The sequence below is a fragment of the Tetrao urogallus genome, assembly GCF_951394365.1.
Source record: "Tetrao urogallus genome assembly, chromosome: 4".
NCBI lineage: Eukaryota > Metazoa > Chordata > Aves > Galliformes > Phasianidae > Tetrao > Tetrao urogallus.
The window spans coordinates 18,978,825-19,005,533 of NC_136817.1; the positions used below are offsets into that span (position 1 = coordinate 18,978,825).

A 26,709-nucleotide genomic window follows, 5' to 3' on the forward strand; every position below is an offset into this window, starting at 1 on the left:
TTCTGCAGGCTGCGCAGGAGCTGCTGGCAGGATTGAGGGCTGGCTCCTGAGCTAGAGACAGACCTGTGCAGCATGATGAGGCGCCAGTTTACAATAGGTAAGGATTTGGTCTTTTGCCTTCAGCATATTACCACCTGGATACTGTACTGGCACTTTGCAATGAGCACCATTAGCTGACTTTGGTAACCTGTTTCTCGGCACGACCAGCGGGATCCCGCAGTGTGCTGAGCTCCTCTCCTGTGCAGTAAGAAAGCACAGACTGCCAATTATCTTGCAACTAGAGTCTGTAAATATTAAAAACATAAATATGTTAATAACCATACACATATACACAAAACACAGCAGTAGCAATATTACAGGATGCAGTGCCTACTCTACATAACTGCTTTTTGATACAGATGCAAGACCAAAATAAATGCTGTTTAATAAGGAACAACCCTTCTTCAAAGGTCAATGGCAGTGATCCAGAATTCAGGTCCAGGCTTCGGATAGCTCTGAAGCCAGATCAATCCCACTGTCTATCAAATCTAATTAATAGAAGAGTAACACTATGGGAAAATAATGAATATCTGTTAATACTAAGACTTTCCAAGCCAGAGATTTCATACTGTTTGTAATTAATTCTCCCTTTTTCACAAGTGCTCTTTGGGTGAGTACTCGGGTTAAACGGGATAAAGTTACTACATACAAAACATGTTTTAGAGGCAAGGATTAATAGAAACAACCAGCACTGATTTACAGTTCCTGAATTCCAGGAGGAGGTCTTCATGTTTTTAATTGAAGTTGCAGTGAGATTGCACTTAGCAGACCACTAAGAAATTGTCATTCTCCATCTGTTTTTCCTTTTTCATGCAGTTCTGTTTCAAAGCTCGGTAAGAATAGCATGAGAAGGGCTGCAGGAGTGGGCTGTGCTACTCCACTGTCTTTGCTAATGCTCTTCAGAGCAGCGTCCTCTTCTCAACATCACATCGTCCAGTCCAATGTCCCCAGTTCTTCCTTTTCCTTTCTCTCCTTTGAAAATAACCTGGGAAAACAAACAGAACAATTGGAGTGCCAAAATTAGATGAAAGAATCTTTGGTTAGGAGGGCAACTGCCTAACAGTAAGAATGTAAAAGCATAAGAAAGCTCAGCCAATCTATTCTGCTTAGAATTATTGTTGTTTCTCTGATCCTTTTCTCTTTGGCAGGATCCCTATGAAGTGGCAGCAGTTCAGGACAGAGTTATGACACAAATCAAGGCGCTGGTTGAAGCTTTGTTCCAGGTGCCACTGCCAAGGTGAGAATTTCCATGTGAGAGTCTGTGGTGCTTTCTGTAGCTCCTTGCTGCACTGTTCTTGTTGTCCTCACAGCAAACATAAAATCCTGTCTGTTTTAACAAAAACTGTTGTCTAATAGAAGAGCCTTCCACTTCTAAAACACCTTAGCACTGACTTAGTAAAATGCCAAGCACAGTGGGAACTAGAAACACTCATCCTGTACTTTACTATGACTTTGCAGGAACTATAATTTGTCCTCAAAAAATGGCGGTGAAAAACACAAAGCTTATTCATTAGGAAGTGTGATAAAGGACTCCTTTCATTTATATTCTCCTTAAGTTTCCAGCAGGTGCCCCAAAAGCACCAGCGGTTGGTTGCTTTTGTTTTTTAAATAGCTAGAAATATGTCTTTATTTCCTGACTTCTCTGTGGCTGGGGCCTTCCCTGCTCAACTAGAGTTTGCTTTCATTCCCTGATCCTCAGGATGAATGACGCAAAGGGTTCAGGCCAGCATCCTAGGCTGCCCCCCCGGCTGGAAAAGTTCCCAGGCTGATGGTTGTGTGAGGAGCTGCAGAGCAGCACCGCTCAGCCCAGCGCTCAGTAAGGGGCTATGTGCCATGCTGACAGCTGCTGCTGCAGCAGGAGTGGTGCAAAGGGAACTCCTGCTCTTGTTTACAAGCGTGGGGACGTCTATAAATCATTTATTTAGAAAAATGAAAATATCTAATGACACACATTTAAAGAGCTGCTCTTAAAAAGAGAGACCTTAGGAAGCACCTTACCTCTACTTACAGTGTTACAGTTATTTGTATTTTTTTTGCTAAGTATACTGTTTCCCTGCTACAAATGTCCACATTCTCAGTCTGGCATTTATTTACAGCCAGCAGAATGTTGGGCATCATTTTGATTGTTCCTGAAGGCAAGTTTTCAGACAGTTATCTGCAGTAATTTCAGCCTTAATTTTAGGACCACTATAATGTGTTTTGTAGCCTCTTCCACCCTTAGAGCATCCATACCTTTTCTTCTGATCTGAAATAGAAACTACCTTCAAAGAAAGCAGAGCTTGAAGAAGTTGCTGACCTTCTGATGCATCATTCTAATCAGCCAGTGTTTCTAAGCTCTCCAGGTATTAAAAGATGCCACGTTAAGATTAAGATTAAAAGACGGTACTTTAAGACAGCTGCTTTTGATAACATTAGACAGTTTTGTGTTATTGGCATCTTAGCTTTCTTATCCAGATCAGCAGCAGTTCAGCTGAAAAGCAAAATCATGGGCAGCTGCACAGGTAAGCGACCTGCACTGTCAGAACTGACTGTTTGCACTATCCGTGTCCTCTTTAACCAGTTATTAATCCACAAGGGATGATTATCTGTATTCCAATGATGCTGTATTTTTCAAAAAGCATCTTTCCTGAGCCATCCTGATACAGGCTATTTGGAAATCCCTTGGCAGTATGCTTTTGTCCTGTAGGTTGCTCTCACCTCCGTAAGTGGTTATAATAAATTACAAAGCCATACAAGGTAGCTCAGTACTGGCTATTGTGTAGGCTTCTATCTATCTAGATCTATGAGTGCTCTGGGTTTGAGAGAGCTGTTGGTTTGGTTCTGTTTGTGTTTTTTTTTTGGACAGAACTAATTAGAAATGTGATTCCATTGGCAAGGATAAATGTAGAAATAAAAAAGTCTGGAAGTAAACCCAGGAAGCAAATAACCAAGTGCTACACAAACCAAGTGTCTTCAGATTTTCATGGGGAAAAAAAGTACAGGCCTTGCAGTTGTACTCACACTCTTGATGCCCAGTCCTTGCAGAGTTATGTGTGTCTGCCTCCAGCCGTGCCCACCGTTCCTTCCCCACACAGCTGGTCCATGAGCACCACTTCTCCTCACAAAGACTTGCAGGGCACCCGAATGCAGCCCGGGCACCTTGTGTCTGAATGACAGACACAAGTACCCAGGCGGAGCCATGTGGCCCAGCGGCAGAATAAGATGTGCTGCTTTTCCCTCTGTGCCTTTGGGTTCAGAGATGGTAAGATATTGTCCCCCTGCAAAACAAAAAGCAATTCCTTCATTACCATTTTCCTTCTTAAAATTTCAGGACCAAATGCTTAAGCGCTGTGAAAGAAACAAAACAGGGCTCCACAAGGTCCAGCAAGTCTTCAGTGAAGTGTATTATAGCTGGAACATGCACTGGAACTGCCACATCTCCCTCCCACAAGGTAAGATTTACAGTCCTGGTCCCTTGTTTACATTGGGTACCAGGTTAGATCTTTCCTATAACTTTTTTTACAAAGCAAATATTGTATCTTTTGAAAATGAAGCTCATATATTTGTTCATTTAACACATCCCTTGGTTGACTACGTTGGTTTTAAATTCCCATTGATATTAAAGCTACTGTGTTGCTTTATACATATTGTAAGCTGCAGGGTTTTGCCATTGCATGAAGGCCTGCATAATTATACTACAATATAACTGACCCCCAGATCCGTTCCTTTTTTTTTTCTTGAGAACTGTCTTAACGCATGAAGTCTCACAGGGTTTCCATTAGCACACGTGAACAGCTTTTTTATTTAACGATAATTTAAATCCCTAATCTGGACAAGACATAGAAAGCTAGACAGAGCTATGATTTCCAAAAAGGCTGACAGCCTGATACGTTTGCTGAAGTCTTTCCCAACAATACTGAGTTGCTACTGAACATAAGCACTTAATTAAAAATTACTACATGATCATGAAAAAGTGCAAGTGGCTTCATAAAAATACTGCCAAGTGCACAGAAAAGTAGAGGATATCATAGGGAAGTAAGGATGGAGGGATGAGAGGAAGAGAAAAGGAAGCTAAGGAGTGGAAGAGAAGGGAGGAAGAGAGAAGAGGGGAGGAGAGAAAAGGGGGAAGAGAGAAGAGAAAACAGAGTAGGAAGAGTGAAAAGAGAAGCAAGAGGGAAGTGAGAAAAAAAGAAAGGAGAATAAGAAAAGAGGGGGAAAAGAGAGAAGGGAGAGAAAAAAGAGAAGAAAGAAGAATAAGAAGATAGCAAGAAGGGAGAAAGAAGAGCATAAAGAAAAGAGAAAAAATGAGAGTAAAGAAAGAGAGAAAGATTCTCTTGCTCTGAACCTCAGAATCACTATTTATATAAGAGCAGATTTACCTTAAGAGCTTTTGAGAAAGTGCCATTCAGGCTCCCCAAGTGAAACCTATGATGTAGAAATGTTCATTTTCTTTTTTATTATTATTATTTTTAAATACTGCAGACATACAATTTTGCTTCACTACAGAATGGAATACTATTTTAAATTTTGGCCACATTTCTACTCAGCCTCTACTCAAAATAGTCATTTTCTTAAAAGGTTCCTTCTTAAAGCCACAATTATTTCCCCCTAAAGTTGTGAGATCCCACAACAAGGTACCAGAGCTTTTGAAGCAAAGGAAAACAAGCCTCCTCTCCAGTTCTTAACTTCTACATCCATTTTAAAATTCCTTTTTTTTTTTTCCAATGAGAGTTAACTAAGCAAAGTATTTTTTTTGTTGTCTAAGGTCTCAGGTCTGCATTTGGGCATAAAGTGGGTTACATTTGTCCAAGTATGTGTTAAAGCTTGCTTTTTTTTTTGTAGTAATGCATTGTTTTTGTATCAAAGTCACCAACTGCTAAAATGAGAGACTTGAAATAATGCACTTGTTTGTTGTACATACAGTTACATCACTGATTTGACTCATTACCTGCATCTGTTTCAGATAGTTACAGTGACTGAATCCAATCAATAGGAATCTGATTTAGGTAGGCATAACGCCAGCCTATCTCTAGGCATGTCCCTACAGTTGAAGGTCCCCTCAAAGCAGCATTTTCTGCATGCAAGATAAGCTTGTACAGCTTCAGCATGGCACCTTTCAAAATGCCAATAAATATCAAACTTTGAAAGGTGAAAGCAAACACTCAGGCACAAGCTGTGAAAATAAATCTCTGAAACAAGGTATTCTAGCCAGGAGGGAGCGGGGGGGGTGACTTCAGCGGACTGGTTTTAACAGGTTGTGTCAACAGCAGCAGAGCATACACAGGAAACAGAAAGCTGAGACTGTCCCTGACTGGAACTCAACACAAGAGGAAAAAAAGTTTTAAAAAGGAAAAAAAAAAAAAGCTAGTTCAGAATCACAGTACTGGAACTTCATGTGTATTAACAACAATTTTTAAAGTATAGATAATTAACAGCCTGAAAAGGGTGCACATGCTGCGGTAGCAAATGGAAGCACAGGCATCTCTGACAAGGTGGTACATAAGGAAGACAGCTCAGTGCCCTCATCTTCCCTCTGCAATTTACCACCTAGAGCATTTTACCGCCTGAGAGCACTTTCCTTCCTCAGCCTCCATCCGCTCACATAATGCCAACATTGTGTACATCAAAGGCTGCTCCTCCTCTTCTGGGTATGAGGTAATCCTGTGGTTAGAGGCAGCCAGAGCTGTGTGTCTAATCCCCAGGGCTGTGGCTGTTAGCCTCCTCCTGTCCTGCACAAGCCTACTGCGCTGCCCCAGGGTCACTTTTTCTTACTCCAGCCTTCCCTGTTCTCAGAAATCTCTGTGCACTGGCAGCCTGACTTTCCTTCCTTCCAGCTACTTAATGGTTTTCCTATACACAGCACTCCGTAACTTCACCCTGAATTTCATAAAGTGAAACAGATCGCATTAAAACTGGAGCATTGTAAGTAACAGCAGAACAGACTACTTGCAGCACCTTCTAATTTTACTGGTAACATGGAAATCATTAAGTTTGCATCATTGGTTGAAAAATAAGCTAATCACAGAATCATAGAATGGCCTGGGTTGAAAAGAACCACGATGGTCGTCTAGTTTCAACTCCTCTGCTATGTGCAGGATCACCAACCACCAGAATGCCTCCAGTGATGGGGCATCCACAACCTCCTCCTGCCTGGAACAGGCAGCCTATCACCACCCTCTGGGTGATCTGTTACTGTGTACAATCATTTCCTGAACACGCTCATTCCTCTTTTGGAGCCATTTTTCTTGTAAAGACATCAGCAAAGATAAAAACACGAATGACCTTTCATGTTGGAATCCCCAGTTTGGATTTTATACACAGAAGAGGTGTGGGCCTGAAATAAATACGTACCACAACTAACGTGATACAGAATCTGTATAAATCTGTCATAACTCAAGAACTGTCATCAACCTCAAGACCAGATACTTCTTCAACTACAAGATAAGATCGTATGCATGTGCCTTACCTGACGCGTCTCTAACTGGCTCCCAGTGTAAACCATCATCCTTGTCCTTGATCCATCCACACAGGCCACTGTCAAAATTACAGCTGTGTACCAGTGTGCCTAAGCAGAAGAGCCAAAAAGCAAAACAGAGTGATTTAAGTCTTTTGCTTGGGGAACTAAAGCCCTGGTGGCTGACCCAGGCACAGAAATACAAAAGTGAAGGAGCACTAGAAAAAGGACGTACAAAAATACTAAAACAAAAAGGGATACAATTGTTATTACTAACAATTTGTGCTTTTTTTGTGCTCAGTTCCTTTTCCTAACAGATTATGAAGGGCCATTTAGGTAGTTGTTTTCTTTTTACAAAGCACAGCCTAACAGGAGGCATAAGATCTGGGAGTCCTGTGAATTGTGTACAAGCACAAGAGGTCTCAAGCAATCCTAAACCCTGGGCCCCAAACAGGAGATTGATCGTTACCTGGGTCATCATTTGCTTCGAATTCATCAGCAGTAATCCCTCTTTCAATTTCAAGTATTTCAAACAGGTTATTGCTCACTCCGGGCTGGCGTGGAACTGTGAGAAAAGTAGGTTTTTAGAAATGAACGAGATAAAAATAGTGACCCACTGCCTTATCTATAATAAAAAACAGAGAGCAGCTCTGGGCGTTGTGCTTCTCTTGGAAAATTCAATATATTTAATTACAGTTGACACAAAGATTCATAAACTTTATGCCTAGGTGATTTATGTTGTAACATTTATCTGAGCTCTGTAAAAGGTGACTGCAAAGCTGCTAAGGGCTCTTCTAACGAAAGCTGCTTTTTCAACCAAGAAAAAAAAGAAGTCTCTAACTTTGAAGCACACAATTCCTCTCCGAATGTACTTCTTAAGATAGCAGTTTCTCAGCAATGTACAGACACATTAAAGCCCTTTCTCAGTTTCCAATCCACTCACCTTGTGCAGATGCTTCAAAGGACAACTTCAGCACAAGGCACTGGCATTTGAATGAGGCTCCATGTGAAAGAAGGTGCTATCCTGTCTGTCCTCCTTAACCCAAAAATCAAATCAAAGATTCTTTTGCACGAGGACAACACATAGATAGCACTTTGTAAGAACTCCAAATCCAGAAGACAGAGCAACCATAAAACAGTACAGTAGCTTTGTGCCTCTTACATTTGGGACAAAATAATCAATCAAGTGCGAATTATTTTAAAAGCAATATGCTCTACAAGATCTGTAACACATAAATAAACTCAAAGGCTGTATGAAACTTGTTAATTTCTACACTAATTCCTATAACTTTTCTCTTTTTTTTTCATTATCAGAATCATCTGTAGATTTTGGAAGACATCAATTTGCAGTCCATGATACCAGTGCATGATCAGCCTTAAGGACTTCAGGTCAGCCTGGGGAGCAAAGGCCTGTTCTTTTTTAAGATATTGTTTGCAATTATATTTTTGCTATTTTGTTTAATGGGTTTCTTTAGCTCCTGTGAGATTTAATACAGTGGAAGTCTTATGAATCTGAACAACCTACACCACTTAGTCCAGTAAACATTCTGCAGTATATCTGTGCACAAATAATACAGTCACATAACAGAAAACAGTTCAGCTCAGGCAGCAAAAAGCTGCAGGAACAAACTGCAGGAAATATTAGGAATTTGTTTTACTATTATCACTATTTCAGCTTGCTTAGTACAACACCATTTCTCATAGACTTAGAATTCCATAAATGTCTTTTATATTTTATGTTCATTTTCTAAAAATCCATTCTGTCTGTGCACACATACAAGCATTCTCCAAATTAAAGTTGACATTACTTGCCAATAATTAAAGGTTCGAAAAAATAAAAGTTAAAAATCTTCAAACCTTTCCCCTTAAGTTCTCTCCCAGTGCTTTTATGGGCTCCTAGAAAAGCACACTGGGCTTTCAAACAGCCCGTTCAGTGCTCACACCTAATGAGAGGAATGTGCACTCGATCCAAGAGCAGAGTTACCACATGCGATGCAGGACTCTCCGTGTGCTCCATGTGTTCCCTGCGTTGCGCCACGACAACGTGTATGTGGAGTGGTGATCGTGGGAGCAAGTATTTGGCACAGCTACTTTCTGCAAGCTTTCCAGGCCCTTTCTGTGTACTTTATATAGCATGTCAAGTGTGTTTTTCACTTAACTTGAACAGTTTGATAAAGCTCGTTAAATATAAACCTGGCTTCTTGGAGAATTTTGTAAGCTCTGAGTGAGCCAATACATCAACACTGCCATATCCTCCACGTGAATTAGCTGGAGCACTTCGTGGATGCATGGGCAGGGAGGGAACATTTAGCAACTGCTAAGGACTGGTTTCTTTTCAGCTCTGTAAACCCTGGGGAAGCAAATAGGATCATTTTCATTTACTTGTTAATTACTGAGCTTGGGAGTGTGAGAGATGGTTGTACGCATCACGCCGTTTTAATTACAGCCCTATCCTTGCTTTGGTGGTACAAAACCAAAGCAAAACATGGAGTGCAGCTTCCCGTTACAATAACTGTTACTACTGTTACTACCCAGTTTTGCCTTACAAGGAGCACTGCACTCCTATACATGTCCATTCCACACAATGATCATGACCAAACTTCCCACTCATGGTCAAAACAAAACTCGTAAAAAGCTTTTCAGCCTGAACAGTTGCTATGATTAAAAGTTGTTAAATTCCACTTTCAAAAATCCCCCGAAGTGATGAGATGTCACACAGAACTGGCAGAAAGCAGCTAAAGGAAAGGGGAGCCCAAAGGTCAGCCAGACTCCACAGTCATTTAGAGAGGAGTACATCCTCCTTTCCCCCAGGGAAGACTTTGATTTATCCCAGGCTAAAAAGATATCCCTGGTGTCCTGGCTGCACAGCATAAATCTGCAGATCCCAATTCTGCGGTAAGAATTACTTCAGGAACGATGTTTGTGGACTGTTCCACCCTCCTCAGCAATGGTGCAGATGAGCAACCACTCCAAAGTCTACTCTTGCATTTCTCAGGTGATTGTAAAGCTCATACTTTTGACCTAAATCAAACATCTTGTTATATGTACTTCCAGAAGATTTTTTTTTTAAAGCAATGTGCTTTTCTAAAGAGAAAAGAGAAGCACTGGAAAGTAGCAATTCAGTCTGAGGGAAACACAGCTAAAACAACTTGTTTCAAAAGCTCACATACAGGCCCTGTGGTTAAACTATCAGCTCCTCAATCTTAGGGTTTAGCTCCAAAGTACAAACAGGAACAAAGTGCCCATCTCAAATGCTTAAATATTAAGACAGATACATTTTAATAATTGTCAGAACAGTGAAGGTAAGTTAAATGCTACTGTAAAATGCTATTTCCATGATATCATGGAATAACCAAACCCAAGTCTTTACTTTTAGCGCTTCCCTTATTTCTACAGTTTCAAGGATCACATAACTGCATTTACTACACTAAGGACTTTTCAGTCATTGGAAGGGGCAGCAGAAAAAATCCCATCTTAAAATGTTGTTAATAGCTATTACGAGAAGTGACCCCAAGTTCAAGTCTTTTCAGCAACACTGAGGACTAAGAAAGAAACTTGCTCAACTGTCTTTTAATGCTGATACCCAGTGTGTTAAGTTTTGTCTTTAAGCTTATGTTTTTAAGACCTGTTTTAAGATCCCAACGGTAACAGAAATTCCTACTGTTAATGAGAAGTATATTCTATCTGTCAGACTTTATCCATCTTAGTAAACAGAGAGGTTCCTTCACCACAGTTTGCAGTGAAACAGTTAAACATTAAAACCATCGCTGCATTCCTCCCTCATTTCCATTCCCCCCATACCCATATCAGGAGAAGATTATCCTTGGTGCCAGATTCCACTGTCTGCATCTGACTGAGCGGTTCAAAGGCCAAGTGTAGGAATTCCATTTTAAAAAACACTCTTTTTTTTTTTGTTCTGTAGAAAAGTAGATCCCCAAAGCCATTACAAGCATGTTTAGAAAAGGGGGAAAGCGTCAAGGGAAATGCAACAACCCGATACCTGTCAAAAACTGCAAAGGTATTTAAAGAACATTAACAGCAGCACGCTTTGTGCTCTCTGTGGCTGCTAACAGATCAACTTCACTGGGCCCCAGCTGACTTCAGAGCTGATCAGCTCTGAAGTGAAAGCTTAGTTGAGGTCTCTCAGCATGAGATGGCAGGACAAGTAGCAACAAAGGGAGAAAAGTGTGAACGTGTCACCGGGAGCAACCTCAGAAAAACGTTAAACAACAAAAAATTTAAAATTGAGAAATGCTTGCAGAAAGCCAGTGTGCTTGTGTAATCTCATTCCCTCCCTCGCTCTAGAATGCCACTATGTTTGCAGAAATTGGCCTAGAGCATGGGGCCTCTATCAGTGTACAGCACACTGCCAACCCCTTTGGCCATGGACTGTCCAATGGAAGTGCTCAGATGGCTGAGCAAAGCAGCAGGTACTGACACACTGCTGTGTCAGACACCTTCTTCAAGAACAGAACTGTTTTCCACCACACTGTAGGTTTCAAATCCTAAACAAATGCTTTTTTGTACTCACTAATTAAATCCCTTTGGACACAAGTCAGGTGGGAGGGAATACCTCCTGCAAAGCAGCCAAAGGTGGGGAGAATAACGGTGCTGACTCCTATCCTCTAGAGCAAACTTAGAGTATTTCTGGTATACCAATCACACACACAGGTATACTGGGCAGCAGGACATAGAGGAAAAGATAACGTGGGATTAAAGACATACTTATTGATTTGATCTGAGGAGCTATCCATCCCCATCCTGCCAAATGAAGCCAGTAACAACTGCTCTGCTTGACACCTCTTGGAATCCTACATTACTGCGCCCCGATGCCTTTGAAGCTATGCACAACCCTCAAAGGGTGGCAGCTAATCTGAACAAAAAGTGAACACTTCATAGATTAACTTTTCCTATACATATAGGTTGGCTGTACAACAGTGTATCCCAGACACTCAAACTGAAAGCACGAGCTTCTAAATCTAACCTCTAGAGGGAATACTGCTGCATTCTAGAACGCACTGCTATAGTCTAAAATAATTTCCACAGAACACTGTATTTTTAATTATGTTTCCCATTATATTAAGTGTTGGGAGTCCTTAGTGTATTTCTTTTAAAATTCTTACATAAAAACAGTTAAAACATTCAGTTTTAACTGAATGTATTATATGGATTGTTTAAAATTAACCTGGAAAACATCAAAAGAAAACTCTGAGCAGTACCAAGATATATATTTCCAAATTCCAAGTCATGCTTTTTTTTCCTATCTTAAATAATGTTCAGACAAAATGTGAACAGGTAAAACAAACCATTTTTAATAAGGACAAAAATATTTCATTCTTTAATGATCTAAGAGAACACATCCCCAGAAGTTCCTACATAGATGCCAAAGCAAAAACTCCCACATTGCTTGTACACCTGCTGCAAGACAGCACACTTCCTCCTCCTCCATTGTTCAGCAGCTTTACTGTACGTCACGCTGAAGGAAAAAGGCTGCTCCAACACACCCTCCCCATCTCTAAGATCCGTAGCAGAACTAAAGATAAAATTGGGTGTTGAATGCTTCTTGGCAGATGTGTGCAGCTCTACACGTGCCAGTAATGCCATCTCAGGCATGTGCTACAGCTGGCACAGAAACAGTGCTGCATCTTTCAGAGCAGCTCTTCAAAAGGCTCCTCCTTGTGCTAGAAGACTCTTTAGCCTTCTCAGCTTTTACATATGTTTTCATAGATGCACTCCATACCATTAACCTCCACACTATTTTTATGTAATTCTACAGTTGCTTAGTCATAAACATCGAAGACTGTTTGGATTCATGGAATATGAGCAGCAAAACAGACCCTGCAGGAAACCAGACATGATCCTATTTCTTAGTGTTCTCAAAGCTAGGGAAATACACTGTCTAAAAAAGTCAGAGTTGAGAGCCATCCTGAGTTGTATGAGTTACACTGTATTTCAATATTTCTTTTTTCCAACAAAATGGCTTTCCTTTCTCCCTCCAAAATTTTCATCTGAAAATGTAACTAATTGGAATTTTTGGTTGAATTAATCCAGAATTTCTTCCACACATTTTTGTTAGGTCATAAAATCAGTTATTTACACAGCTCTAGCACATGACTATTTTCACTTTCATGCCTTCATTCTCATTGATAAAACGTTCCAAAACACCAAAACAGTACACTGGTTTCTACAATGACGATTAATGAAAGGGTAAGTAAATCTACTTACTGAACACATCCCCTCGGGGCTTCTGAGGATCTATCTGTATCCTGTTATCATCTGTCGCTCCTTGGGAAGATGTAGTTTCAACAGGAACAAGCAAAGGATGTGTGGTGGTTATCAGAGGAGTTCTTTGTGGTGGCAGCGTAGGTCCTAACGTTGTAGGTAGAGGTGGCGTTGGAGGTGCAGGCTTTGCCACTGGTTTTGTTACTGGCCTTGTTGTCACAGGTATGTACCTAGTGGTCAGCTTTGGTGTGGGTCGAGTTGTTGGCCTTGATGTGGTTCGAGTTGTTGGCCCAGGTGTGGGTCGAGCTGTTGGTCTGGTCACCGGCCTTTCTGTAACAAAAGCAAGTACACATGGTGGTCTGAGGGGCTGTTTTGTCATCCTGCATCAGGAATCCTATTGGTTATACCGGTGCCTCCTGTAGGAAGCACAGTGTGCCCTTGAATATGTGATATGAACCAGAAGGTTCAGTCAGTATCTTAGGAGTAACTGCAAAGAGAATAAAGATGGGAGCAAAATGGACTCCTCGTTCCAGAAACTTCAGAATATAATTCATTGCCATGAAGAGTCTGCTGAATTAATGCCTCTTCTTCTGAATGTTTCCACTAACTAGTCACACACCTTAGCATCAACACTACTGAATTATCAGTACTTCTCATTACAGTGTATCAGAGATGATTTAGCATGACCAAAGGCAGGCACACAGTGCCTACATCTTCCCAAGCATCAACTCTCTTTCAGTCAACAAAACTCGCCCCAATGAGCTGTTAGTAAAATAGCATGGACATGAAGGTATATCTTAAGCTGTAAAACTTCACACATTTTTACTCAGAGGAAGTTCAGTAATACTCCAGTGTTACAACCATTTCAGTCAAGGCAGGTCATTTCAGGGCAGATACCTTTGGTTTAAGAAAGTACTTTTCAAGTCTTTCTACTTCTTTTAAACACTCCTCTTCGTCTACAACTGTTTACCACTTTATAGACAATTAACTGAAGCCAACTAGCTGTCTTTTAAATCTTTTCTTTGCTGAGCACCAGGAAAATGAGTGAATGGTGGTTTGTTGTTTTTTTAATCCTCCACAAAAAAGAAAAGATGAATTGAGCTCCACCTATAATACAGTGACATTGCCTACAATACCACCTTCCCCAGTATTTCATAAATAAAGGGTAACGAATTTTAGATTTATATCCTAAGGAGAGTTTCTATAGACATGAAATCCAAGAACATCTGTTTTGTTATTTGTATTTTACTATTTGTTAATAAACCTTTTCATCTCACTAGAGATCTTAAAAGCCCCAGTAAGAATTCTACTCATTTATTTTGTGGACACACAAGTGTTTGAAGTATAACACAGAGCTGAAATTAAGATACTGCTTGTTAAACAATGAACTGTTTGAAGATAGCAGGTTAAAAGGTTTTCCATCTGCTTACTACTATTATTTTGAATAGCCTGCTGTTTTTACCCTGTGGCGAATTAAAATATCAAATGTATCATAGGACTACGTCCCAGTAACATGACAAGTGTGTCTACATATAACATAAGCTATATAAGCATATATAACATATTTATATAAGCATTTGTGCTGTGAAAGATCACCATAGTGAGAGCATAGCCATAATGACTAAAGCCACAGGAAACAAGTTTGCAGCGGTACTGCTCGTTAGAAAGACAGGTGAGTCACCAACAACCAGAACCCAATATGAACACAGGGTGCTCAAAATGATCGTGCAGATAGAGCTGTGCAGTCCTGAGGGACATCGCATGTTAAGGAGCTAGAATGGCCTGTTCCGCACCAAGAGGGATGACTGATTCTCCTAACACAAATATGAATCCTCTGAGGAAATTCTTCCAGAGAAATCCTCTCTCAGCTCTGCTAAGATCTGGGGAGTGGACATGGCAAACTGTTGACTGGGGCATGTTGCAGAGCATATGTAATAGCAGCATATGAGTAATATGTACCGTCTGACCAGACTTATCCCACTTACTCACTTGTCCTCATTGTGAAGCAACTTCTAGAATGAAGCTCTGAATAGGGTGAGATGAATATCTTTCTAATTATGAAAGTGTCTGAGAGAGAGGTATTTTTATCAAAGCATGCTAAGACTCAAAACTCTGACCTTCATTAATTTTTAAAAATAGCTGAGATAAATGAAGCTTGATAGCGTTATACCTGAAAAGGTACAACATAGGATTCATGGACACATGAATTTACTTTCCGAACTTCTTTTGGAAAAGGAGCTTTACATACGTATGCAGCTTGTTCCATTGTCTCTGTAGCCTTCTTTACATTTGCATTTGTAGGATCCTGGTGTATTGTAACATTGTGAATAACTACCACAAAGGTGCTGGCCAAGGGAACATTCATCTATATCTGCAACAGAAAGTTACATCAAAAATCAGAAGAAACCTTTCTTCCTGCTTATCTTTGCAAAAACATGAACAGTAGCACAATCATGAGAAAATGCAAATTTCAAGAAATTCAAAAGAACTGAAATGCAAAAAGTTGGAAGTTAATGTGGTGACTTCAGGAATATCCACATTTTAAACACCCAGGTATTAAAATTACTTTTTTTTCATAAAACACTTTCTCTTTATTGTACCTATTGTGTCTAGACAGAAACTACATACATGACCTTTATATGTTTTAGGCCTCTGCACAAAGACTTCTCTCTCTAAAACTATGCTTAAACATAAAGCAATGCCTCATTGTTTCTACACAATTGTTTTTGTTTGTTTGTTTTTCAGTAAAAAGGATCATACATCGGCTGAGGCAATGGGAAACTAAGGCAGTGGGATCAGAAACATCTCTGTTGAAGATCATACACCAGCTGCATTCCAGTCTTGTGTGGAGACAAAGACAGGTAGGTTATTTACCGACCCTGTCTCCAGAATAAGCAGGTTCTGCAGCCTGGTTTAGAAGGAGCAGGGGTGTGCCCCAGGCACTGTTCTTTTCCTGGATCTTGGGGCATGCAATGGATCACAACTGCACAACAGCTCAGACACAGCTGAAGCTGACATGCTGCTCCAAACCTACAACTGTCTCTGCCCAGTGAAACCTGTGGGGATGAAGTTTAGGCAGGAATTCCTGCAGCACCAGCACTGCTCTCCCGCTACCTTTCACAGGAGAACCAGTTGCAATAGGAGTAAAACATATGCTTCCAGTTTCACATTCAGTCTAGTTAGTTCTATTACCCACCCTTTCCTAAAATACAAATGCAGAGCAACCTACAATAACCTTCTTCAACATTCCAGCCATAAGCAAATATTCCTCTTTAAACCATTAATTCAAATTTATAAAATACACCTTGGTTACACGCAGATAAGAAATATGGTGGTATTACCATGGCATTGGTATTTGCCTCCAATGTACATTAAGTCAAAGCCTTTATGACACCTGCACATGTAGCTTCCAAAAGTATTGACGCAGTGCCTAAATCGCGGACAAATAACTCTCCCAGTGGCACATTCATCAATATCTGTGGAAACAGAGGAACTGCATTACTTTTAGTAACAGGTAAAATGCAAGCTATACGACCCACATGAAACTGTTTCACATTGTGAAAACTGAAGAATAGCTAAAGTACTTCTGAAAATGTTATTTTGAATGCAAGGTGGTCTGCCAGCAGTAACACCTGAGCACTTCTAGCTGTGTCACCTCGGTTTAGCTCTTAACCACATGCCCAGATTCTTATGGTTCCCATGCCAGAAGCCTTCCCAACTCTCTGTGAGTGACAAGAGAATGCCTTCTTCAGGGCCTGAAAATATTCATCCTTACGCTGTAATGGTGTTTGGCTGAAGAAAAGCTATGTCATGCATTTGTATGACTTTTCTCCCATTAAGCCCTGCATGGTTATTAAGATAGCACTTGGATATAGGTGAGAAATAATAATAAAAAATACCCCAGTAATTGTTTTTCCAAATATGCCTGAAACATTGTTCCTGTAGCACAGGCCATATGTACCTACTACATCATCATGTGATAGAAGGTCACTTGCTTTTATAAAGATCTCAAGCATCCGTAATCCACGGCCTGCTCAGTGAGCTTATCAGAAACTCTCATCTGTTCAGGACTTGCTCTCAACAAGGAGTTCAAGCTGAGGCCAAGGGTGCAATGTTTCTGGGTCAATCACTACAGGCCAAACACTTTGTCTGCCGCTTTGCAAGTTCTTACCTTGCACCGTAGCTGACCCCTCTTTCATGGAGATGTGTGTAAGGTGACCTTCAGATATCAAAGGTGCTGAGACGCATGGCTTATATTTGCTCTGCCAGCAGCACCTAATGTAGTGTCTCATCTAGGTAAGGACAGAGCTCTGAGCTGTGGGATGTTCATCCAGCATGACACTTCTCAGCTCCCTGAAGCTGCTGCTTCATGCTAAGTACATCAGGCAGATGCCAACAGAGCCTGCTCTCACAGCGTGCAGGGCTCTCAGCAGGAAAGCAGGCTGATACTCAAAAGCTGCTCGCACTACCACTCATTCTCTAGCCCTTGAAAACTGAGCTGAAGTCTTCTTAGTATTTGAATCTACCTCACTTCTTCTCTGAGGTAGGGACCTGCCACGCACGGCTGCCTCTTAAGCACACCGCTTCTGACGTTTGCTAGTTATCTGCAGGGCACAGTTCAGGCCTTTCCTCTGCACCTCTATCAGGCTCTTAATCTATGGGAAAGCAAGATTTTGCTCTCTGTGCAATTTTTTTTCTGAAAAAGGAACATTTCAGCTGCAAGCGTCAGGGCTGCAAAACAAAGTTGAGTGATTGATGCCCTCCTGCTCGTGAGAGAGGCCTGAATTTCCTTCTGTACAAATTCACGTATTTGCAAATTCATGTAAGGAAGTTAGCATGTTGGATGTTGTCACACTGTTAAATTTTCAAGGCAATAATATATCCTAAAGGTACAGGACTGAACTGCTAATCAATACTTTGTTGAAAACTGACATGTCTACTGCTCGCATGTAACATGGGAAGTGGAGTGGATGCTCTTTACTGGTAGGAGTAACACTGATCATTAGGCAGAAGACGGAAGGAAAGTGCTGGCCTCCTACAGCTCTCGCACAGCACAGTGACGGGGGCTTCCTGCAAACCCACAAACCTGTACCACTTTGCACCTGGCCCAAACATTGTAAGGAGGTTCCCCTTTGCCTGCTGCAGCAGGCTGTAGCTAACACCTGCTGCCCAGGAAAACCAGGCACAGAGGGGTGATTTGCATTCTGATCTCGGAATCAATGGTCTGCAATGGAGGCACACTCCCAAACCCAAGCCAGTGGCTGCTCTTAAAGCAAATACTACAAGCAGCACCCAATGACTGTCAGAGCCAGCGTTCAACAGGGAAGCGGGATTACAAACAGGATTGCTTCTGTCCTGCTGTAAGGCTGCATTACCAACCCGAGTACTAACCGACTATGATGCTGATTTTAAAATAATTTGGTTTTTGAGTTTACAAGGATGTATTTTTAAGTTTCCATCCACAAGCAAAACATCTAATGAGACTTTCTTTTGCAATGAAAATAATTATGATTTTCAGTCCTCAAATAGCTACACATCTTTTAAAGCTAAAATGTATACCAAACCTACTCCAAAGAGCAGGGAACACAGATTTATTGAGTTGAGAGTCATTAATTAGTCAATCCCTATTTTCAATGAATACTCTGCTGAATTCTTTTTTACTTCTTTGTTATCTATTTGAAATGAGTTGCTTTCCTACCTGAATTGTTTGGTTGCTCTACACTGGTTGGCTGGAAGGAACATTTTAACAAGAGAATGATCTCTGTAGGTTAAACTAAGAACAGAATAATGTCTAGAGGAATTTAAACCTGTGCTAAAAATAAGCATTAAATTCCCAGCTGTCTTTCAAACTCTGTTCAAACTAGGATTTCATGAGCTGCAGTCAATGCACACTTCAATTTTCTTACTGCCATCTACAATGCTATTTTTCTACTGCATCTACACTGCAGCAGTGTCTGCACACTCCCTGGAGCAGACAAACTCACCAACAGCAAATGGCTTGAGCACATGTCAGGAAAACACAAAGCTCTAGCCACAAATAACTGTCATTCTTGGAGGTATTTACTGTTTAGCACACCTTAAGCTTGTCAGAGAAATTATTTAGAAAGAATACGTCCCAATCATTTCGTACCGAAAAAGGGAGATTGAGCGTTTTTTGCCCCATGAAGGAAAGGCATCTCTTGCTAAGACTTTAGCAGTACTTTAAAATTACACAGGAACAGTAGAGAGTAGTAAGGACCAGGGGCTTGGATGCCAATGAAACCTGCAAGACTGGAGAAAAGCACTGGGGATCTCTGATGTAGAACACTTGAGAATAGCTGAGCAGTACATCTCCATCCTCATTAGTCACCTCTTGAAACTACATGTACATTGCATTCTAAATACACCTGATGAACTTTTAAAATGCATTCAGTGTAAGGATGAAAGTTCTATGAGGAAAAAATATATATTAAATATTAAATCTGCAACTGATCACTCACCTATGCAGGTTCTACCATCAGGCCCCAGCTGCAGGCCTGGAGAAGGACAGCGGCAGCGCACTTCCCCTTTGAGCACATCGCAGCCATACTGACAGTTTGCCATTGAGCAAGAAAGGGCACCTAGGGACAAATAATGGAACGTGTTTAGACAATGACACTGACCAGTAACAGGAAATCACTGTGACCTCTCTGGAACTGAGACATGCTATAGTTACGATACCTGTAGAATTCCACAGGTAGTCATTCAGGCTTTAAAGAGCAAATGCATGTGGTTATAAGAAACAACAACAAAAACCAAAAATGGCAACAATAGGAAAAAAAAAAAGCCCTACAACTGTAGCGAGTAATGGAATGTAGTCCTCGTGAATAAAATAAATTCCAGTACGTACTATATATAACATGTCCTGGACATTATCCACATTTTAAAATAGGAGTATCTTTAATTTGAGGTCATTTCTTTTCCCTTCTCTCTCTCCGCACGCTCAGAATATCCACTTTTATGGGAGCAAGTAGGAACCTGATCTCCAGAGAGATGACGGTACGATTTTATACCAGTCAGACAACCAAGATCTGCAGCTTTAATGATTTTACATTTATAAGGACAAAATACAACAGAGCTGCAGGTGTCTTGCTGCAATGAAAATGGCAAGCACTTCTCCCTGAAGGCCAATTAGCAGTGATTTACAGCACTGAAGAATGCTTCTGGGAAAGCTTATAATAAAACTAATAAAATTAAACTATTTGCTTCTGGTTTGTTCAGGCTAATTTCATTAGGGGGAAAAAAAAAAAAAAAAAAAAAAAAGCAGCTCAGCTCAATTTGTACAAGTGCCTAATTTCTAGCAAGATAAATCTTCTAGCATGGGACACAACTTAATTTCATACAAGTTTCCTGGGGAAACCCAAGCAGGGGCTTTGATGAAAAAGAAAGCACTAAGCCTTGCCGTACTGGAGCAGGTTCCATCTGGCAGAAGCATGTAGCCGTTCAGACAGTAGCACTTGTAGCTGCCGTAGGTGTTCATGCACCGGTGTTTGCATGGCCGGGGCTTCAGTCCACACTCGTTTAGATCTGAAACAAAGAGTACAAGGGAAGGGGATGGGGGAAAAAAAAACCATAGCAGTTATGTGTGAAAAGCCGATTAAAACAAGTTCCTTGAGAAAGAAGGAAAAATATGGCAATTAGCTCTACATGTGCAGTCCAGCAAACGTCCAGAACAAACTCTACAATGTACTGTTCTGTCCTCCTGCCATGTGGAGTATGTACTTCTGTTTCTCAGGTACCTCTTCATAAAAATGAGTAAAAAACAAAGAACTATCATTAAGTTAAGCACTGGCAAATTTCATTAGCAAATGTAGAAGTGAGACTGCCCAAATCAGAACTCTAGAGAAGAGAAGAAGCACATATCACTGCTGCAGTCACTGCTGGAGTGCGTCTGAAAGCAATTTGGTGATTTGCTGTCATGCTTCAAAGTCAGTTGCAGCAGAAAGCAGAAAAGCTGATGAGAATCTCCTTAAAACAATCCCTTGGAAAAAAAGTGTTTCTTATCATCCAAGAAATGCTGAAAAAAAGTACGTGTGACACCAGTGATATTTTTCAAGGACTACTGTTAAAGGTTATTATTTCAGATTTATAATACAGAACTCATGACTTTAACTGAAAATACTAAGCCCACAAGAAAAGATGGAGTCAGGAATTCCTTCTCTTCCAGGACCATATGTTGATGTGATTGGTAGACCAGAATAATTCACTACAGAACTTAGCTATTTGTGCATGGATCACTAAAGATGACAGCACAGGTGAACACAATAAATATATTCACAAATCCAGCCAGCAAGCACTTAACTAACGACTGGTCCTTGTGGCCAATATTGCACAATGCCACTGGAGTGCTGTTACAATAACAGCAACTTATTTCCAGGAACTTTGCAAACAGCCATCACCACTTTCCCTTCCATTATGATCAATGTGATGTCGAGCAATCAAGAGAAAAATAAACACATTGTACTCCAAGTCACCGATATGATTCAAAATCAGACTCAAGGATTCTGTTGATGCCTAGAAATGAGCGCTGTTAATGCTGCCGCTGTTTCTGAGAGTTCCAACAGTGTTTGTGCGAACGAAAACAAATCTTTGGAGCTACTTTGTTTTCATCTTCACAGAGCCAAGGAAGAGCAGATGTCATGCAAAGAAATGTCTCCCACATCCCACAGCCTTTCTCCACCTGATCTCATTTTCCATGGTCCTGGGAAGAGCAGCAAGTTTCCCCTTCTGTTGGAACAGGCTAATAGGGTTACAGTTTCTACTTCCTCCCTTTGGAAGGCTGAACAAGATCTTCCTGAAGTCTACTTCCTGCCTTCAGAAGCCTGAAGAGCAACGTGCACTCCTACAGCAGTGAGGAAGACTAGGTGAGCATAAGCCTGTCTTCAGCAAGGAAAGGCTGCCAGGAGGGATGAACCTGTGTCTTGGAAACAAGGACGAATGGCCTCCTCTGCAACCTTCCTGCAGAGCATGCATTGCAGAAGCAGCATCCCCTCCCAACGCTCGCTCTTCAGGAGTTTGAACACATTTCTGAAGTTGCTAGGAGAGCATACTTCTCCCAGCAGGTACCAATAGCAGAGAATCATAAATTGTACTGCCCTGTTAAAAGAGAAACAGATGTAGAAGAGATGTACATTTCCTACTGCGAAACAGGGATCTTCAGCTAAGAGTTGACAGATACAGGCACAGGTCAAATGGAAGAGCAACAGACGATGATGATGACAGTGGAGGACAATTACTCTTAAATTTTTTATTCTTAAAAAAAAAAAAAAAAAAAAAAAAAGAAGAATGCTTAATTATTAACTGGCAAATATTTGGGGGAGCAAAGTTCTCTAGGTAGCACAGCGGGCTGCTTTTTTTCCTTCTGTGGAACTTCCTCTGACAGATATTATAGCTGCACTAACGTCTCGCTTACACTTCCAAAACTTCTTACCCTTAACAACAGTCTCTCACAGCTGCTTCCAGAACTACTACAGAGATCAAAGTTGAAAGGCTACTAATGACTGTTCTCAGTTTAAAATCTGCTGCCCTCCATAATGCATAGATTGCGCTGTGACCCTTAAATAACTGGAGTCCCACCTGAATAGTACACCACTATTTGGTACAAAATATTCGTAGTACAGAAATGAAAGATCAGGTGTTGACAGACAGAGACACTCTTGAGAATAACCTAATCTTAAAAGGCAGATCAACTGTATTACACAGGTTTTGTTTTCAAAATTTTGACTAAATTATTTCTTCTCTGCATTCTATTTCTGCCTGTGAGCAACTGTTGCCGCATCAGCTTTTGACCCCTTTGATTCAGGTCTAAAAATACATAGCTGTGAGTAAAATGCCTGTGCCTTTAAACAGTCTGATTTTTTTAACCTTGGCTGACATAACAGAAAGCTAAGGTCACAAGGCATCAGAAATAAGCTGTTAGCGCAGCTCCACTTAAATCTAAAGCTCACGTGTCATGGGCTTTCACTTCAGCCTTTGACATCAGCTATTGAAAGATGTTATTAACCTTATGGAGTCAGAAGCAATGCCACAGTTCAGGAAAACAGCACTGGCAGTGCCCCGGCTGCTTAAAAGCAAAGCCACATTCCAAGCAGGTTGCATTGAAGCGCTCTGCCCAGCCCCTTATTTTCCCTGAAGTGCAACTTGTCTTTTACTTCTTTTCAGCAACGCAGGCACGTACTCGGAAACCACACAGCAAGCACGCTCAGCTTCCTAACAGGTATATTAGATAATTACTGGCAGGTCTTGCAGGTTCTTTAGACAGGCCTGTATGAATATGCTGACAGCTCCCTTTATCTACCCCTGTGTTCCCATAATCTGCAACAGCATGCTTCCCACAGAAGAATTCGGATGTACTGCACATAAACAGGGGGGAGCACTGCAACATTCCTGCTATTAATATACTCTGTCTGCTTCAGATGGGTTTCTTGTTCTATAAGTAAGGACTGTTTCTTTCAAGAACAGGTTCAGGCTCCTGTTAGCGGTCAAATAATCAGCTATAGCAGCATACCTCTTGAACATATGCTACTTTTAAAAGGTCAAGTTACTTACCCAAAGATATCAACTGCATGCTTCAAACAACATCTATAGAGACATCTCAGTACAAGTGCATCAAAAGAGGCGAAGAGAAAACAGCAGTAGTTTCCTCTTTAAAAAAAGTAAACTAAGATGTATTAAATGCATAGGCTAAACTTTCACATTGGAATTTAAAAATGTTAATCGTTTTCATAGCGTTGGCCTTTAGGAATCCCTTTAATTTCTTTGCAGGAATCTCCATTTGTTGTCCCACACCTGAAGTTTTGCTGTTGAACTGCTGACGCTGACATGTTACTACAGTTACTACAATTACACAGTACAAAACCAGCATTCTTACTTTCCAAGTAACAGAACACAGTAGTGCACATAAAAGCAGGCTGAAAGCTTTAGGCACTATGGAAAGAAGCTCCAAAACAGAAGCAAAGCTGCTGAGTGCACGTATTTAATTTTTAAGAAAAGAAATTAAAATGTGAATGCAAGGAAATGACAACAGAGCTACATTGGCAAACCTGGAGGGACTTCTTTGACCACTGCACAGCCTCACACTTCATCATGGATAATTACCAACTTTAGGGCACACTTAGCAGGGTCTGGGCTCCCCCACTCCACCAGCCACTCACCGGGCCAAACCAGCCCGCAAACAGCTGGTGAGTACATAAGCACTACTTCCTAGGAAGGCACAGTGCACTCTGCTGTTTTCTTTATAATTAGTTCCTGCAAAAAGCTGCAGAACTCAAATCTTTTCTGCCTTTTTCTGCCTACTGGCCAACTTGAATCAGAAAACACATCAGGTATCCAATAACAAGTTTACTCAGACTGAGACAACCAGCGATCCAACACAAAGTCAAGGATTTAACTATCACTCATACTATAAAAAAGTAGTTCAAGCTGTCGTTCCCAGCAAGCACCAACTTCTGCCTCTATTTGATCCAATAAACAATTCCCATCGTTCTGAGTTCACAAAGGAGCTTAGAAATAACTTAAGTGCAGATCCTGAAAGACGAGCAGAGGAAAGAAACAAAAGCAGGTTACAACACTGGGTGTGATGGAGCGTCAAGACATTTTAGAATAACAGACACGTGGTATCAAGGGAATACAATCAGTTATTTGCTCTGCATGCTAACGACACTGCAAGTTCAGCCTTTGCATCGCAGCCATTGGTCCATTAGCCTCCACCCCCTTTGCAAGAGATTTATTATCATTTCAAGCCGTGCAGGTAGAAGGAGCACGCTGCCTGAAATACAGGGACCATCTCACCCCTTGAAGGTGTATTTCTTGAACGATGCTCCAGGGGGCGGAATAGATGTGCTTCACTGTTCTGACCAGGTGGACTTGAATACAGTTGCTCATCTTCACATGATGGGAAGAAGGCATAATTAAAAAACAAAATGACCAAATCTTTGCAATATGCAAAACAGATCTTTTATATTCTTCACACGAAGACAACCTTTCCCAGTCACACGAAGAAGCCTGCATACGCTTGTAAAAATGGCAAGCTTGCAACTATTCACATTTGTCTATAAAGATAGGTCTTAATGAAGAGTTGGTATCAATTTACCGTTCAACACATCTTGAAAGAAGCTTTAGTTTCGTTCTTACTGCTATAAACTTGAGAGCTGGCACGAGGGATTTTCTTTCAGAATGTTCTTTTCTTTTTTCCCCTTAACTGCTTATGGCTGTTAACCCGATATTAAAAAGCTAGAAGGGAAACACTAAAGTTACTTGCAAGATTTGGGCAATTTCACTGCCATTTAGCTGCTGATGATAGCAGCATAATATGAGAGAGATAGTATCAGCTATCCTAATTCCTAAGTGACCTGAAGTGAGTGCCTGGTCTAGTATTAAATGGGGAGGTTGGTGGCCCTGCCTGTTGTGGGGGGGGTTGGAGATTCATGATCCTTGAGGTCCCTTCCAACCCGGGCTGTTCTGTGATTGCCACTGGAAAAGGACCAGCCTTCAGGCATCCTCACACAGTTGCAGTACAACAGTTCTGCTGTGAGATTCCGTTGTTCTCTTGGATTGATCCCTGGTACATGGCTTTATCTTTGAGGACCACAAATAGATGAGATGTAAAGCCTGTTTATCAGCACTCACATTTCATAGCCCAGCACCATTCACATATTCTAGAAAGACTTCCACCTCCACAGGGAAATTCCAACATTTCTTCTGCCTATGCCATTACTTCATTATTACTAATAATTATTCCAGAACAGAAAAGAAAAAGATGGCCTCTGGAGTGAACAGAATAGTTGCTATTTTAAAGCACAGTAACACGGATCACATTTATCCTGTACATAAGTGAGCTTCATGGGATGCCTACAGTTCTAATCCACCCAGTTGTTACACTGGGGGTGGGGCTGAGCTGTGCTGTAGCCCCCTTCCCAGCCATACATTCAGATATTCTCCCAGCAAAAGCAGACTCTGCATCAAGCACACACCATTTGGGTCTCAACCGAATGTGGAATTAGCACATGGCAGGAATGCATAATCCAACCTCAGGAACAGCCATCTGAGGTAGAACTGATATAGGCTGTAGTGACTTGATCTGACTGATGGATGTCTGCGACATGGCTGTTAGCAGGAATCTCAAAAGCCTCATGGACATCTGCCACAGCAACTTTGTCACCCATACCATGCATGAATGTCTGATTAATATAACCTACAGTGAACCAAGATGCTAATTCAGTAAAAGAAGGCTTCATCTTTTCAACTCTTATTTACACAGTGCAGCTTATCGCTAAGCTACCCAGTTCAGGCCTAGAAACAAAAAAAAATGATCAAGTATTTAAGAAATCATTTTTAATTGAGGAAATACTGTTTTACTATCAAAACCTGAGAATTGTGACCTTATGAAATAACAATCCTGACCATGAGATTCAAATTACTTGATTCAGATTAGGACAGCATGTGGATACACACTTTATGTTAATCTCATTCATTTCACCTGAACAAAAGCAATTGCTTTCCTTGTATCATCCCACTGCAGGTGCCATTTTCTCTACAGATGTCAGTCTCAATTTCAGAAAAGCTACAGGAGTAACAGATGTGGCACATGAGTTTGTTATCCTATGCCTGCAGGCAACATACACAGCATTTGCAAGGGTCAACAATATTTCTGTGATTTCACAAACAAATTCTCGTTCTTGGACTTCACTTTCTTACCTTGGTTGCACGTTTTTCCAGTGTATCCAGGATGGCATTTGCACTTGTTTGGCCCAATGCATTCTCCGTGTTTGCATCCTGGTTGGCATATAGCTGCAAATAGAACACCACTCATTATTCTTTGGTTCCAGTCATGACTGACAGTGCATTACTTTAAAACAAAAGGCAATGACCTAACAAAAATAGTACCATTTATGTTCCTCCTTTAAGCACCGTTGTGTCTCAAATACCACTGTTTGAATAACAAGTGCATTTTCAACAGTAATTGCCACCCCAATACGTGTGGGACTCACTAGTATTCT

General features: G+C 41.0%; 1 protein-coding gene across 1 annotated transcript in view; it reads right to left on the reverse strand.

Moving 5' to 3' along the window:
• Positions 1-928: 928 nt before the first annotated feature.
• Positions 929-26,709, reverse strand: part of NPNT (nephronectin) — a gene marked incomplete at both ends in the record, with an annotated part of 39,654 nt that continues 13,873 nt past the window's right edge. The window contains 11 exons of the mRNA XM_079534724.1: positions 929-1,024; positions 3,040-3,296; positions 6,485-6,583; positions 6,942-7,037; positions 12,698-13,024; positions 14,943-15,065; positions 16,036-16,170; positions 19,174-19,293; positions 20,105-20,239; positions 24,503-24,595; positions 26,408-26,500. Coding sequence (XP_079390850.1) covers positions 929-1,024; positions 3,040-3,296; positions 6,485-6,583; positions 6,942-7,037; positions 12,698-13,024; positions 14,943-15,065; positions 16,036-16,170; positions 19,174-19,293; positions 20,105-20,239; positions 24,503-24,595; positions 26,408-26,500 — 1,574 coding nt within the window. The remainder of the gene's footprint in view (positions 1,025-3,039; positions 3,297-6,484; positions 6,584-6,941; positions 7,038-12,697; positions 13,025-14,942; positions 15,066-16,035; positions 16,171-19,173; positions 19,294-20,104; positions 20,240-24,502; positions 24,596-26,407; positions 26,501-26,709) is intronic.